Source organism: Clytia hemisphaerica, unplaced genomic scaffold (assembly GCF_902728285.1).
Source record: "Clytia hemisphaerica strain Z4C2 unplaced genomic scaffold, Clytia hemisphaerica genome assembly, whole genome shotgun sequence".
In the NCBI taxonomy this organism is placed as follows: Eukaryota; Metazoa; Cnidaria; class Hydrozoa; order Leptothecata; family Clytiidae; genus Clytia; species Clytia hemisphaerica.
This window is the reverse complement of record NW_027104364.1, coordinates 326449-343781: the sequence shown is the minus strand read 5'-3', so window position 1 is coordinate 343781 and position 17333 is coordinate 326449. Positions and strand designations below refer to the sequence as shown.

The window sequence follows — 17333 nt, the reverse complement described above, 5'->3', positions numbered from 1 at the left end:
TGAGTTCGATTACTGAAATCGAACTTAATCGAACTTTTTTTAAAGAGACCTCGACAGTTCGATTAGTTCAATTACATTATTCAAACTTAATCGAACTAATCGAACTTTGTCAAGTTTAATCGAACAAAAATTTGAGAAAACCCGAGCAACTGAAGGCCGCTCCACTTGCGCATAATTCGATTGCACTTTTTGCCGGCCTTTGAGGAACTTTGATAGCGACTCCAGAAGTCATGCAACTTTCGTTGACGTCAAACTAAATGTTTCATTTTTCCGTGAACTTTGAACCCTTGGAACTTTATTTTTATGTATGCTAAAGCGTTCCGGTTTTTACTAAATGAAAGCCCGTGATCTTAGCTTTCCAGCGGTATATAACACTGTGGACACGGGCTAGACGGCAAATTGGTAAAATGCCGAACGTTTTGCAACATTTTGAAAATTGTTTGCCGACGGGACAAAAAAAATTAGCAACTATCGAAGAACAAATGCGTCTGGAAACGGAGGAAAATGTATTTGGAGGCTGAAACTTTGTATGTTTATCAGAAAAAGGGTGAGGAGGAATTCAAAAAATCACAATCGCTAATTCTAGTTCTTTCATTTTCAGTAGTTTTTTTAACTTTTTTGCTTCTTTAGCATGGGAATGTCCCAAAAAAAAGTTTTTATTTCTGCCGAAATGGATTTTCTTTTCATTTGGGGTTTCTCCTTTCAGAAAAACTTATCTTTTACTCATGAGTTTTTGTTTCCTCCATTTCCAGCGGCCCTTGAAAATGGGGTCCCACCACCTTTTTTTGACTCATTTCAACCTTTTTCCAAGCTATTTTCTTCAAAAACAAAAATAAAACAATTCAATGTCTTCTTTTTCAAAAAAAGATATATCTTTCGTTATTTTGATAAATATACTAAACATTTTACAAAATATTTTTTTATATAATGTATTTTAACACCATCAAAGAATTCTCCCTCCAAATTTGAGGTCTCTAGCTACACTAGAAAAAGAGATATGCACAATTTAAGAAGCATGACTGGAAAATTTCTTTTTTTTCTTTTTTGACACATTTTTCGAATTTTTCCAAGCTATTTTCCTAACCTTTTTTTTGACATTTTTAGTCAAATTTTTGACACTAAAATTTGAATATCTTTACAACCACTAATCCTCTGGAGGCCTATGACCCCTCATTGCTCCGGCCTAGGAGCCTTTAATTCTCTCTTCCGACAAGAAGGGTCAAGACATTTTTTTTTGTTTATCTAATCCGATGATCTATTCCGATTTAATAAAAACGGATTATCTGGATTCTGATAATATTGTGATTTGATTGGCCGAAAGTATTTAGAAAAAGATGGCTGCCGAAAGTGGGCTAGCTGACTGTGTAGCGAATGGGCAAATCTCAGTGAAAAATTGATCATTTTCATCATTATTCATGATGTTTTGGACATGATTTATGAAAAGTTTGATGTATACTGGTTCTCTAACAATGTGGAAAGACTTTGGAGAAATTTTGGCCATGAATCGTCAGCTGATCGAGTGCTTAAATCTTGCATATGGCTAACTTCTCTTAGTTCTAGACACTGAAAATCATAAAACTCTAACTTGACAATGAAACTTCCAAACACACAGCCATTGGAATTCAAAAGAAAATACTAAAATTACAAAATTACAGTGCAAATTTGAAAACGATCTGAGTAGTTTTTGTGGTGTTATGTGTATGGCTGAAAATGATGTAAAATGATCCTGTTTTTGTGTTTTCATCATTTGTTGACTGGCGACCCGTTCCTTTTGATTTTTCAAACCCGACACAGATTTTTTACAAACATAACACTATGAGAATTCTATAGAGAATGCTAAAACACAATTCCTGTGTAAATTTGAACAAGATTGGAGAAATTTTCACAGTGTTATGGCTGAAAATGATCGTTTTTGGACTTTGTCGTAATTTCATCGCGGCTGGCGACCGTTCCTTTGATTTTCAAACCCGACACAGATTTTTTACAAACATATCACTATGAGAATCAGTAAAGGATACTAAAACACAATTCCTGTGTGAATTTGAACAAGATTGGAGAAATTTGAACAGGTTATGGCTGAAAATGATCGTATTTGGACTCTGTCGTAATTTCATCGCGGCTGGCGACCGTTCCTTTTGATTTTTCAAACCCGACACAGATTTTTTACAAACATATCACTATGAGAATTCAGTAAAGGATACTAAAACACAATTCCTGTGTAATTTGACAAATTGGAGAAATTTTCACAGTGTTATGGCTGAAAATGATCGTTTTTGGACTTGTCGTAATTTCATCGCGGCTGGCGACCGTTCCTTTTGATTTTTCAAACCCGACACATATTTTTTTTAAAATTATATCACTATGAGAATTCAGTAAAGGATCTAAAACACATTCCTGTGTAAATTTTAACAAGATCGGAGAAATTTTCACAGTGTTATAACTGAAAATGATATTTTTTGGACTTTGTCGTAATTTCATTGGTTGGGGCAACCGTTCCTTTTGAAGATTTTTCAAACCCGAAACAGGTTTTTTCCAAATATACCACTATTTATTACATACACACTATTGTACCATTTTATTTGGATTATCCTACTCTCCTCCACCAAGGATTATCCCAACAGAAAAAATAACGCTTACCTAGCTAAAAGCTAATTTAGGCTATTTTTCTCCCCAAAATTTTAGCCGGACAATCAAATCAACGACGCATCATAGCTTCGCAAGTTTAAAAAAAAAAAATTTATAAGAACTTGGAAATATTGACTTCTAAATGTTTATCTCCTTTAGCTCCAATTTTTTAGTGGAAGATGAGTGGGCGGGGGTGGGGTACGTTCTTGAGGCAAGAAAGTACATGTGTAATCACTTAGAAGAGCTAAACTTCCAGCTGGTTTATTTATTCGTTAAGATTATTTCTCATACTCGCTCTGCAATAGAATTATTACTTTGCTTTCTGATCTGTTCTGATTACTAGTTTGTGGGCAACGTTCTAACACAACTAACTCAGCAAACTCATCTTTCACATCTTTTAATCTCTTAAGCCGGAGCTTCCAGCGCAGCTGGTTTATTTTCTTTCTTTTTCAAAGCTCTACAAGATAGGATAGATTTTGAAAAAAAAATTGAAATTCGAAAAATCTTCTGGAGTTGCTAACTTTGAAGCGCCCCCGCTGGCGCAGGCGTGTACCCTCACATCCCCCCTGCCCAGTGGGCACCGATCAAACCTCCCGGAACCCCGGCCGGGACACCCAGGGGCCGTCCACGGTGGTACCCAAATGATGAGGTCATTTTTCCCAATTTTCGCCAATTTTCCAATGTTTGCTGGCTTTTGACGACACTTTGAGGAACTTTGAAGCACCCCAACCGGTTCAGGAGAGTACCTTTACATCCCCCTAACCAGTTGGCACCAATCGAACTCCCGGAAATCCCTGCCGGGACCCCAAAGGCGTTCCACGGTGGTACCCGAAAGAAGTCATTTTTTCAAATTTTGACCGATTTTTGCCAATTTTCAAGCCTTTCCGAGCCTTTTAAAGGCTTCGGAGCACTGATGGAGGGTGCTGGCATTGAGGGAGAGCAAGGTTGAGGGTATCTGAAGGGGTCCGAAGGGATACGGGGGGCTGTGGAGGGATGCAGAGGCCTCAATCGGTCCCACGGGGGAATTTTGCTGGTGAGAAAGGGGTGTAACATTCTCAATTGAGGAGGTCGTTTTTGGCAATTTTCGCCGGCTTTTGACGGCACTTTGAGGAACTTTGAAGGGCCCCCAACGGTGCAGGCGTGTACTCTCACACCCCCCTGACCAGTCAGTTAGTCACACTAGCGTCCCACCAAAATGCGTATCAATGATTAATGCTGCGAAAGCGCTATATCGTTTACTTGACTCTCAAGCAAAAAAATGCGCCGCAAAACTTCTAAAGGGGTTCGTGAAAAAATAACCCGGTGCTTTTTAATGAAATTAACATTTTCAAAAACTTTGAGAAATTGCCTAAAATTTGAGCCATAGATGAAAAAATTTGAGCCAAGCCAACCTTGAAAACTAATTTGAAGAACAACTTCCCAAGAAAAAGATGTACGGGGGAGGCGGAACCCACCTAGATCCGCGCACCGCCGGATAGGCTATCTCCCGGAAATTTTGCCGGACCTCAGCAATGACCCATTTACATGTGCGGAATTGTTTTTACTTTAGCGTATAAACAAGGCCTTAAAAATCGAAGCGCTGTCTCGGGAATTGAATGACAAATTTTGGTTGGTTGATTTTGGCTGTTGCACGGTTTATTTTGTTTCCAACTTTCAAGTTTTAATTAATATTGTCTTGCAAACTTGATTCAGGTAACTCTCATCCTTGTTGTTGAAATGTATCCTGTAGATGACTGATGTTGTTTTTTCTGAAAGCTTAATTTCCTAGTGTGACTAACTGCCAGTGAGCACCGATCTGACCCCCCGGCACACCGGCCGGGACCCCCAGGGGCCGTCCGCAGTGGTACCCATTTTTTCCAATTTTGACCAATTTTCAAGCCTTTCCACCTTTCCAAGCCTTTTATAGGCTTCGGATGACTGATGGAGGGTGCTGGCTTTGAGGGAAAGCAAGGCAGAGGGTATCCAAAGCGGTCCGAAGGGGCTGGTACCCAAAGGAGGTCATTTTTCGTAATTTTTGCCAGCTTTTGACAACACTTTGAGGAACTTTGAAGGACCCCCAACGGTGCAGACGTGTACCCTCACATCCCCCTGACCAGTAGGCACCAATTGAACCCCTTGGATCTCGGCCGGGACCCCCAGGGACCGTCCACGGTAGTACCCAAAGGAGGTCATTTTTTGTTGTCAAACTTTATCGAACGGAGTTTTTTGTCGAATTTGTCAAACCTTTCTTGTTGTCGAACTTTATCGAACGGAGTTTTTTGTCGAACATTTCTCGTTGTCGAACTTTGTCGAACTTAATATGTTTTGTCGAACTTAATCGAATACTCACAATTTTAGCAACTTTTGAAAAGTTCGATTAAAGAATTTAATCGAGCTTTTGTCGTTCGATTAAGTTCGACAAAGTTCGATTAGTTCGGTAATCGAACTGTTCGATTAATTACGTCTGGTTTATGACTTAATATGATTTCTTTTTATTGGGCTATTCCATTTTTAAACCATACAGGGGTATTGACAAACTTTTCCAGGGGGGTCTGAGCCTTGATTTTCCAGGGGGTATTTGTTCCTTTTTCAGATTTTCCAAGGGGGTTATTAAAGGTTTCCAGGGGGTTCTCTCTTCATAAATTGACATCAATAATTGTTTTCCAGCCCCTTTTTCACAAAATTTTACTTTATAAAAATTTTCAATAACTTGTTATTGAAAATTTCCAAGGGGGTTAGTTGAAAAAGTTCGTCAATACCCCTGTGTAAATTTTATTTGGAATAGCCCATTGCAGCCGCATAGAGGAACGTTGCCAAAAGTTCTTAACTTCAGTCGAGGATTATACCCTAAATAAGAGATATACTTTATTTAAGAGAAAGTATCTTAAGTAGGAGATTTCTTTCTCTTAACTACCGTAAGAATAATATGACCATTGGTGGTTTATTTGTGTTTGTATATATTATATTGACCCTGACTGAAAATAGAATAAGTATTACAGATTAGTAAGATTGGGTAACTTGCATCAGTGAAGGCTAACATGCATAATAGCCCTCAAATGAAAGACCAGGCTGGTCATTAAAATACAAAATTAAATCAAACAAAAATGGTAGAGTAGAGCTGCAAGCGGAGCTGCGTAGTTGTATTTTAATGACCAGCCAGGTCTTTCATTTGAGAGCTATGCATTTTAGCCTCCACTGATCAGTCAGGTTCAGGACCTCATTTCACTTAAACGATATTACGCAAACGGCAGTTTGCGCTAAATTATTTTGGTTTCACTTTCAATTTCAAGCAAAGGTCTTAGCAATAGGGTTCGCGTACATAGCAACAGGGCTGGGTAGAAAAATCTAAACATAGAATTAAAAAAAAATAAAGATCATCGTATAGAGCACTAAAAAATACCCCCTTTCTATGTTTAGTTTGTTCTACCTTGGATTATAACTGAAAATATCTTCAAATAACCTTTGCCCGCTATCAGCCCGCGCGGTAATCTTTGCCCACTCCAATTCTTAGATAATGAATAAGAGAGGTGCGCTTAGCTAAGCCGTGCTCGCGGGCGATAAATTTATGTTTACTTTTCTTGTATATTTTAGTGGTATTTATCCAATGAAAAGGATGTTGACATAATATGCACGGCGCTGACAAAATATGCACAGCATTGATTATGACATCATTAAATATGTCAATATCGATTCAACGCCCATTAAAGAAAATAATTTGTAAATAGTTCTTTTTATCGTAAAATTTAGAAATACGAGCAAAAAGAGTCAAATTGAATATTTGTTTCCTATCTAGATTATATTAGCGTTAGAATACGGTAAATTTTCACGAAAAATATTTCGCGATGGCGGTACGCCCAATTGCGCCCACGGGAAAGTTCCAATTTTTAATTATCGGGAAATCGGGGAAACCGGTTCACCACATGGATAAAAAACGTACGGAATGAAACCTGACAAAAGGTTTTTAAACAGATTTATTCAAATAAAGCTATAAGAGGTTCATTACTTGTGGATCTTAAAACCTACATAAGCAAAAACGAAAGTTGTTGGGAAGGAAAGGGTAAACGCAAGACAGAAGGTTTGGTTGTGTAGGCCCTGACTGACAGCTCTTCTTTTTGGCACCTTCGGCGCCTCAGTGCCTTGCACAACGGGCAGCTGTAAAATCCCATCTTTCATATATATTTGTTTCAATTCGTGATCCTAAGGCTTAGGGTTTTTCTTATCTTCAATTTACTGAAGAAAGCAAGAATTTGATGCGAGAGTCAGATTGTCAACAAAGTGCCGTAAAAAATCATTGAATAAAAGAAGAACTTTAAATCTTAAATATTTTGAAGAATTTGTGCAAAAAAGTGAAACCTGGAAAAGTTTCATTTTTTATTGGTTCAATTGAAATAGGGGACTTGGAAAACTTTCTATGTTTGTTTTTTTGCACAAACCCATGTAGTTATGGGCAAGCACCTCGTTGCTAAGATGTTGGCTTGAAATTAAAAGTGAAACCACTGAAAATGAAAGTAAAATCGGCTCGCACTCCAAGTTCCGTAATCTTGATATAGGAGTTTAAGCATAGACTGACAGGGGGTCATACTAATTGATACAGGAACTGAAAGCAACAATTTAGATTGGGTTTTGGTTTTTCTGAAGGACAAAAGGTATAGGAAGGTTTACTGAAGGCAGCATAAGGCTGGGACTATTTATTTAAAAGATATATAGGCAAAAAAGGCACTTATTAGGGTGATATTTAAGATTTACTTATAATTAAACTTTAATTCTGTTACCCTCCTCCCACGCCGTCTTGACATGAGCAAGGGAACTATGTTGGCCACCTCTCCTGAAAATTTCAGATCAAAACAAAATAGAAACAAATTCCTGTAACTTGATGAAAATTGGAAAAAGCTGGTTTCTGACTGTTTCTGATCCTAAAGTGCTATTTTTTGGTAAAAGCTATTCATGTTCAGGGATTTTTCCAAGCACCAAGCAATGCCTCCGTTTGTACTTTCAAATTGAGTTTTTAACAAAGGCGTAAGCCGCGATATCAGAGGCTGGGGGCGCCTTGAGCCCCCCTGTGGCTAGCCCTGGTGGGGGGTTCAGAAAGCCGAGCATATTTTTGTCTTAACTAGCACTTTAAAACGGTTAAAATTGAATGAATTTATAGCATTTATCAATGAACTCAATTTGACTTGAGTTTTATGCCACCGTCTAACGGGGGCATTTGGGTGCTTGGAAAAAACATTGATGTTTGGTTTTCTAGGAAGCTTACCCATTCATTGTCAAGATATTTTTCATTTGAAAGTAATTGCTTCATGGAATAAAAAGATAGAGTCAAATCTTGTAGGGTCATTTTTCAAATAAATTCTGCTAAAAGCAATTTTACATTTCACGTTTTTACCCTATGCAAACGAACATTGTATATAGCCTTTTCTGTCTAACAAGTAACTATGGAAGATATGAAGAATGAATTTAGGAATGCCTAGTAGATAATTTAGTTTGTACAGAAGTAGACTTTGATTAACTTTATCAAAAGCCTTCTCAAAATCCACAAAGACAGCATGCATCCTTATGCCACTAATTTTTGCCTCTTGAAAATCATTAACTAATTGAAAAAGATTATCAACAGTTGATCTCTGTTTCCTGAAGCCTGATTGCTGATTCCTGATTGGAATCATCTAGATCTCGGTTATTTTTAACTGGCTGGGAAAGATGGAATCATTCAACCAGCTGTTAAAGAGAGAAGTCAACCCATGAGATATTTGTTCTTTGATTATATAGAGAAGCTTTTTTTTAATTCCATTGTCATTTTGAGCTTTATTTGGTTTTAGGCCATTTAGAACTCCTGTGACCTCTGAAAGTAAGATCGGATCTTCTACTACATGTTTGGTAAGATTGGAAGAAAAACGGTAGAAATATTATCTTATATTGTTATATTCTCTAAGATGAAATTGAGTTGTTTTGAACCAATGATTGCTGTAACATTTATGTCTATTATCTTTGGATTCGTTAGGCTGGAAAATGATTTTCGTCTTCCACAGAAAGCATTTGCTATATTTTGCTTATCTTTATCAGTGAACCCATTATCTTTTTTGAAAGATCTGAGGGGTATTGGATTTAATGTTTCTAGTGTCTCCATGAAAAACAGGGGGGGGGGGTCGGTAGTAAAATCTCAGACATATATGAGTAGTAAAAGGATTTTTACGAATTTTTACATACCACCACCCAGACTCTTGGAAGAGGTATTTTACTACCCTGGTAGTAAAAAGCTTTTGGGACAATTTGTCATGGAGACCACCTATTTTTTGGTTGCTTTTCGGACTGATTTTGCAAAAAAAGCTAAAAGATGATTATTTCTGTGACACATTTTTCACGTAGTGCAAAAATTAATGTTTTTCCCTTAGAATTAAAGTCTTTTTATATTGACAGAAAATTTCGAGAATTTTTTGTTTGCAGCAAACAACTTTCCAACAGAAAAATTTTTCAAATTATAAAAATTTTCAGATTTTTTCAGAAAAGTCATCCAGAAAATTAAAAGAATTACAAAAAATAGCTAAAATTTGCTAATTTTACCAGTTTTAACTACCCAGGTAGTAAAATTTTTTCAACATTTAACACATAGATACCACCCATTTTAGTATTTAACTACCCTGGGTAGTAAAATTTTTTTTCGATTTTTCGTCACACCACCACCGTAGTAAACGTCATTATGTCTGAGATTTTACTACCGACCCCCCCCCTGTGAAAAATGGTGTTTATAAGTTTCCAAGCTTTATAAGATGTTGTTCCCTGGTTAATTCTAATTCTGGATTTGATAACATTGAATATTTATCTCTTTTGTATAGTAAGAGTCACTGACCCTTAGTGATTTACTTGTCCTGTTCAGAGTCAATTTCCCAAAATATTTCTATTCATCTGTATTTTCAAAGGAAAGTATTCTTTTGTATTTAGAGAAAATCCAGTTCCTGTATTTTTGAAGGAAAATGGGTTTTTATTATGATATACATGTTTTGTTTTTATAGGAAGCTTTACTTATTAACTCAAAGCCTGGATATTCCTTATTTTTCAGAGAATTTTAGCCTTGAAATTCCTTTATAGTAAGAGTCAGTGCCCTTAGTGATTTACTATTTTGTCCTGTTCAGAGGCAACTTCCCAAAATATTTCTATTCATCCGTATTTTCAAAGGAAAATATTCTTTTGTATTTAGAGAAAATTCAGTTCCTGTATTTTTGAAGGAAAATGGGATTTTATTATGATATTTACGTTTTGTTTTTATAGGAAGCTTTACTTAGCTCAAAGCCTGGATATTCCTTATTTTTTCAGAGAATTTCAGCCTCGAAATTCCTTTATTCAATGTGTTCTATTTTGTTCTCAAAAAGATAGAGGTTTGTTTTTTTCTCTGAAGATTAATGACTTCTCTTTGTTCTTTGATTAATTTACAAGCTTTAAAAGAGAGACCTTGATTGTTTGTTGTGATAAGCTTTCTAGGTGATATTAGATGAATGAAATGAGAAGAAAAGAAATGTTTTCTTTTCCACTTCCTTAACACCAAAGACTTTTTCAAGAGCAAATTTGTTCATGATGTTAATTACAGAATTGAGGTCTAATTGATGATAGAGACTAGGGTATTCTGTCTTTTTACTAGAAGCGGAAGGGTTAAAAACAGAGAAAGTTACTGGAAGATGATCAGAACCCATGTTTGAAAGAGAAATGTGATCAATTTGGAAGAATCTGTCTGACTGATGAATTTTAATGCGTTATGCATTTTCGCCAAACACTATATTTTCTGACTGGTTGTTTTCATTTTTTTCCTTATTGCTATCTAAATTTCATCATCAGTTAGATTCATTCAGCATCTATGCATGCTCAGTTTTTGGTTCCTAAGGAATAGCTCTATTGTTTAAGACCAATAGAGTGCTAAGCATAGTGTTAGCCTGATATAGGGACAGACACTTGTTTATAAAAAAAACATGTATGCAAATTTACACAAAGATTACAAAGCCAAGAAAGAATCTTAAAAAGAAACATTATACTCCTACTCCTCATACTCCTACAATAAGTGATCAAACTTCACAATAGACCTTTTCGCTTTCCGTCCGCCATCTTGGATTATATGCAAAAAATTATGGTGTCAAAATTACCGTACTGAGATTACATGCAAAACCTATGCAAAAAGATGGTATTATTATGAAACTTACATGCTTGTTAGTTGGTCTAATTCCAACACCCTTCTTTAGAGATGGGAGTAAAAGGAATAGTTGTTTTGGAGAACGTGACATTATTTTGAATAGTTAATTACTCCAGCAGAAATTTTTTTAATGATAATGTCATCTTATTGATTTGTCTTTTACAACACAGCAGTTACCTAGGAACAAGATATTTATATTTATATTATATTTAGACCAAGAGTAAGGCCTAAAAAAGGCTGGAGCTGTCTATTGTTTAGATTATGGGATTTTTGCATTAGTTAAAACAGGCTTTCCTTTTTAAAAGTGTTGACACGAACGTTGTTTCGAATGATATTTCCCTTTTTCACTTTCAGATGACAACTAAAAACTTAGATCAAAATACATTCCCATTATATGCAATCCATGCAATTAATCCTAATTATTTTGTCTGTGCTGGAGGTGGTGGTGCAGCAAAGACAGGTGTCAACAATGCAATTGTTAGTAGTTTTCTTATTTATTTACTATATTATATTTCTCAAGACTATTGACCTCTATGAAATAATCATGCTTAATGTTTTACAAGTTATGGAGATCTTTTTTTTTTTCATTCTTTCTATTGAAAACTTTTTTAGTAATAAAATGATTGAATAGCTTTTCAAAAAGTAAGCGTTAATATAACATATACAAGTTAATACAAACCATTCAATTCCACGATATTTGGGTGTTGACATTACAAATATGTACTGCACTGTTACTATCCTTCATTTTAGCTCAATGGTTAACACAGCTTTTAACTTTTTTTAAATCAGTTTTTCTTGATTCCTTGTTTTCATCCAAGTAATTTTCTTCTTATGCATTCCAACTAGTTAAAAGTTTTTGGTTTTTAGAAACTTTACCACCTGAAACGACGTGGAAATACTTTTGAAGCAGAGTGTATATGTGATCTTGATACAGAGCGTAGAGCGATTATGAACTTAGACCTCAGTCCACAACGAGATGTCATTGCAGTTGGAATGGACCATTTTTGTCAACTTTATAGAATTGATTACAAGAAAGAAAATGATGTCGAAAAAGTCAATTTGAAAGGTAGCATTTGTAAAGATTACTGATGGCTTTATGAAAAGATTGGTCATTTTTCAAAGTCTATATTTCTTTATAATTTCAACCTAAAAAATTCAGAATTTGATTTTAATATCGCATGATATCATAACCTATTTGGTCTGGATTACATCTGCTTGAAAATTAAAATGAATATTAAAATGTTTTAAATTTGTTTTCCACTTCGCTTGATAAAAACAAACAAAAACCAACCAAACCAACCAAAAGCTGTCAATATCTAGCCTCAGTGGCAGCGACGATGAGCTGCCAACAAAACATTAGCTTTTTTTTAATTGTAAGTAAGTAAGTAAGTAAGTTTGCGACCGCAGTCGAGGGCGACCCGAAGGCTCCCTTTTCGTATAGCTGTCTACCCGAAGGTATGGGAGGGCGCCACTCCTTTCCCTGGATTTCTCCACTTACCCTTGATCCGTCTCTTTAGTTGCTGAGCATCAAGCAGAGAGGCACCAAGTACCATTTTGGGAATCTTTGGTATGACCCGGCTGGGGATTGAACCCACAACCTTGCGCACCGTAGCTGGATGCTCTACCTTCATGCTACGGTCGCTAATTGTAAAGTAGCATTGACTTTTATTAGCCTTTGTTGCTACCTTTTCGTCAGCATGAAATAAACTATTACATACATACATACTATATTTATTACTGTCTGAGCCTTGTATTGTAAAAACCACACCAAGTGTGTTGAATTTTATAAGCATTAAATAAATTAAATTGATATAATTTTCTTTGTAGCGCTGAAAAAAGTAGTGACAGTCCCTGAACCCAAAGATGAACATGATGAGGATGGTGAATATCAGAAATGTGTTCGGTTCACTCCTGATAATCAACATCTCATCACTGGTGGTAGTAATGGATATTGTAGAGTTTTTAAAGTCAGTCACTCATTGTTTTCATTACATTATCACATAATATTTGTCTGCAATTGAAATTTCTAGGTATTAGATTTTAAATCTGACGATTTATTTATAAGCTTTAAAGTTAAAAATAGTCAAAGAGGGCCGGCCATCTGTATATGAGACAATGTATCTGGTATTTAATCATGATTGAAAACTTTCTAGTGTTTTTGCTGAGAAATTTTAAAGTCAACATCTTGAAACAGCATTTTTCTACAGATATAACCTAAGAGTATTTTTTTGTTCTCTTTGTATACCTATTCACCAGATGTAGACTTTAAGATCCTGTTTTATCAAAATTTCGTTATAGTAAAAAAAAAAATGGATATTGTAGAGTTTTTAAAGTCGCACTCATTGTTTTCATTATCACTTCGTTATAGTACCCAACACTGGAACAAAGGTTTGACATCAAAGCACATACTACAGAACTCGATGAAATTGATGTACATCCTAACTCAAAATTAGTAAGGGTTTGATTATCACTGAACAAACAAACTTTTTATAATAAATTAGAAAGTGTATAGCACTTGAATCTTCAACCCTTCGAGCATCTTGTGGGGGGCAAAGAGGCCCCAAAACGAATTTTTTGATAACTTTTGAAACATTTATCCAATTGGCTTGAAATTTTGCAAGTGTACACCAAATATGAATTGGCAGCTTTTGTGAAAGTTTTGACATCATTGATGACGTCACCGCCACCTGATGACGTCATCATTCTTTGAAAATACCGAAAATAGGACCCCCTCTAACTTTTTTTTACTTTGATTTTTTTTCATTTTGTGAGGCAACTCCATACCTCCATGTGACATGTGTTTATAATAGGGTAGAGAGTCATTTTTTGCCACATGCTGGTATCGTGTATGTTACAGACCAGCCAAAAATTACCCTTTTTTGCCTAAACAGCCCTAGGAAAATGCCTTTGACTTGAAATTTTGGTAAGTGTTAGGTACTGATAATACAAGCTTGCAGCCAAAATTTCAACAAAATCGGACGAGTTATGCTGAAATTGAGCATTGTAGGTAAAAAACGGACCGGTCTGTAAAATACCAACCGCTCACATGGCTAAATTGAAACTTTGTACACTGTCTAGGATGGTCAATATCTATCACCGGTGAAAATTTCAAGTTACAAGCTCCATTAGTACACGAGTTCCGACAAGTGGTCAACGTGCATTTTACAGACTAGTCTACAAAGTACCAAATACTCATGGGAACAAATTTTTTCTGTTACTAGTCTCTTTTATTTGACAAGTCAGTCTTCAGGAACAAATTCCAGTCAAATTGAACAAATCAATCAGTCAATGCTAGTTTACATTCTGCTCTGTAAAAAAAACAGACAGGTGACCGAATCATTTTCAAATATCCATAACTACCACTGGTCGAAAATTCAAGGTCGTAGCTCTTGTCAATTGACAAGATTGATCTTGAGATTTTAAGGGGCGAGGGGGGGGGGAGTACTTGAGCACCCGTGAGAGGGCTTTCTGTCTCCCCTCAAATTACATTTTAAAAGATGTGTAGAACTCAGCTTATTGTGCTATGAAATTATTTTTCAGTTCCCTTCATTCAACTCTCTTTCTTAGTTTGTATCGGTGAGTAAAGATGCAAGTGCTGGTTTATGGGGTGTCAATGATGGTAAAAAGCAACTCGAATTATCCTTTGCTATTGATAAAAAAGACGATGACTTTTATAGATTCAGGAACTGTAGGTGAGTGGGTATGATTCACTGACCTTTATATACTCTGGACCAATTTTTATTCGCCATCTTTTGAAAGTACCCGCAAAGAAGCCGTTGCACTGTTAGAAATTAAAGTCTAACGGCGCTATATTATCAAAAGTATTCGAGAAAAAGTATATGCATTTACACCGCCATCGATTACTGCTACCATTAGGGTACCACTTTCAAAAGAACTCCGATCAAAGATTTTGCTTGGTCGGGATAGTGAAACCTGGTCCAGGGTATATAAAGGTCATTTGCATGATTGCTTTGGTTATATTTTATTGTTCAACTCTAATATGTAGGTATGAATCATGGTATATATGTGTTGCTTCTTCTTGCTTACAGATTTAGTGAGAATAAAGACAGCAAAACGATATATTTGTACACGACGCATATACCACGAAAATATTCACGAACTAAAGCGGATAGTTGTTTAGTCAAATGGAATACTCAAAAATGGATACCAGAACGAACAGAATTCATCAAAACACATATACCGTCTTCACTAAATGTCAGGTTGGTAATAGCTTTTTTCTAGAAAATATTCTTTCTCGCACCTTGGGAGAAGTAATTTGGCGAGAAGAAACTTTGGCGAACTGCCTAATAATTTGCCGCCTATTTTGGCGAATAACTCGATATTGTTTTGAGTATTTCAGTTGGAAAGTAGTGTCATGGTAATATTAGGAATGAGGTTGTCTTTTTGTTGGGTAAACTTGCTATCCTTCTATTGGATAGGCTAGTAATTCCGTTATTTTAGAATGGTGTGGATTTGTTTACACCGAGTGCTCGACTTTTTTTAGCTTACTCTCCCTGACTTTCCTGCCCATTCAGATTTTAATAGCATTATTTTGTTTTGTTTCTTATTTAGTAAAAATGGAGCATTTTTGGGCGTAGGCACTGCCGAAGGATCAATTCTTTTATACATTTCATGGAACATGAGGGTAGGTAAAGTCTTTAATATGACACCCCTGTGTCATATCCTGAAATTTCAGCCCCACTGGGAAATTGACTTTTATTTCATCCCCATTCGAAATTCAATGTTTAAAAATTGCATTCCAAACCCATGCCCACTGGATTTTTTAACCTTAGAACAATGAAATGTCTATCCCCATCGGGATTTCAATACGAGTTTTTATCCCCACTGAGGAAAAAAGTTCCACCGGGGCTGCGAGACAGGGGTGTAATATGTTTGCAGCCACAGGAGAAAAAAATGACAAATGAAATAATATAGCAGTTTAAAGTGGCAACGAGTACTTCGCGAGATCAGGATATTTGATACATGAATGGATTGAAACGTGAAGCCTTGTCAAATCATATCTATATTCTGTGGCATGGGCTCCCTTTCTCCATTTTTTTCAGCATATGAGAACGATCGATAATATTCACGATTCCTTTATCACTGGATTGTCATTCATCCCAGAAAACCGGGTGTTATGTGAAGAAATGGGTCATGAAGCCGGTGTTTTAACCTGTTCCATTGATAATAATTGCACACTGTCTCTCTTCCCTATGAGAAGTAAGTTAATCTTTTTAAATTTCATTTTCATACTCTTGTTTTATGTAGTAAATTAGAACTCTAAGTGAAATATCAACTGTTATTTGTTGTTGTGCTACATTTAACACAACAATGAGCTCTCACAGAAAAAAATTTACATACGAGTGGAAGATATAATCCAGGCGTAATGAAAAATTGTGAAAAATTGCTATGTCCATGTGATAGTTTTGCAATGTCCATGGGTAAATTTTAGCGTCCAAGGGATCGATTTGAGGCTTGTCAAGGGGTGAAAACTGGGTAGTCTGTCCAGGGGTAGGTTGGGTGTATTAACAGCAATTTAAAGTCTTGTTCCTATCAAAGTTATGTATCATACTGTTATCCCTTAGGTGGATTTCTGAAAGGGTTCATCTCTAAATAATTTTTCTTTTTTTTCAGCTGGCATTTCGTTTCATTTGTTCTTGTTCGTCTTTGTATGTTTCATGGTTATCATGTTCAATATCATTACTTATTTTGATGTCGAATTTTAATAGAAAAGTTTTATAGTGAATAAAGTGTAGGGAAATTTGCAAAATTCAACATTTTTTTATGTTCAATTTTGTTATTTAGGACACTGACAATATTGCTTATTTTCTAAATTTCGAGTATGTATTGGGGATGTTTCTTGTTGGGTGAGTGAGACAGTTTTTATATTATTTTTTTCCCGTACTTTTTTAATTGAGTTTGAAAGACTTATCGTGAGACAATCCGAATATGGTCAATAGAAACTTTTAACGGTCTGAAAAAGAACGCATCACTTGCACATACTACTTCCATTCAATTAGCCATCATAAAAGACTTCTGTGGGGTTTCAAATTATACATTAAAGGAAGAAATTTTGGCGGGAATTTAGTTTGGCGGATGGGAGAAAAAGTTTTTTCAGAGGGAAGTTAATTTGGCGGTTAACTTAAATTAATTAGATATGGCAGGAATTTAACTTGGCGGACGAAGGACATTTTTGTCCAAAAAAAAAACGCCATTAAAAAAGGAAAAACCAGTTTTAAAGCCTGAAATAGCACACATTTGGGGGAATAAATAGAGCAATTTAAATTTGGCGGATTTTGACCAAATCCGCCAAATTAAGTTCCCGCCAAAATTTCTCCCTTTAATGTATTTGGACTATCTCAGGCATTTTAAGGCATGTCCAAATTTTCTGTAATTTTTAAACACCAATAGCACTCGCCAAGCAGGGGGGGGGGTCAGTGTACTAGAAGGCGGCATGTATGTGTACTACAAGGTATTTTTCAAAACTTGACACCCACCCACCCCTGAACTACACCATACTACATGGAAAAATCCCAAAACCACCCCATACCCCCTATTT

General features: G+C 35.9%; 1 protein-coding gene across 1 annotated transcript; it reads left to right on the top strand.

The window, feature by feature from the left end:
* The first annotated feature begins 11122 nt into the window (after positions 1-11122).
* On the top strand, positions 11123-16790 carry LOC136818390 (guanine nucleotide-exchange factor SEC12-like). The gene is made up of 9 exons (XM_067074726.1): positions 11123-11251; positions 11642-11840; positions 12602-12741; positions 13143-13226; positions 14342-14466; positions 14824-14994; positions 15347-15419; positions 15838-15994; positions 16409-16790. Exons 1-9 carry the CDS (start codon positions 11129-11131, stop codon positions 16498-16500), a joined length of 1164 nt encoding a protein of 387 aa, XP_066930827.1. The 5' UTR covers positions 11123-11128; the 3' UTR covers positions 16501-16790.
* The last annotated feature ends 543 nt before the right edge of the window (positions 16791-17333 follow it).

Bases quoted from the DNA above. Each gene is read 5' to 3' on its own strand.
- LOC136818390 (XM_067074726.1), top strand. From the start codon at position 11,129: ATGACAACTAAAAACTTAGATCAAAATACATTCCCATTATATGCAATC. The intron at 12,742-13,142 runs GTCAGTCACTCA...ACTTCGTTATAG, and splicing joins GATATTGTAGAGTTTTTAAA to TACCCAACACTGGAACAAAG. The intron at 13,227-14,341 runs GTAAGGGTTTGA...TCTCTTTCTTAG, and splicing joins TACATCCTAACTCAAAATTA to TTTGTATCGGTGAGTAAAGA.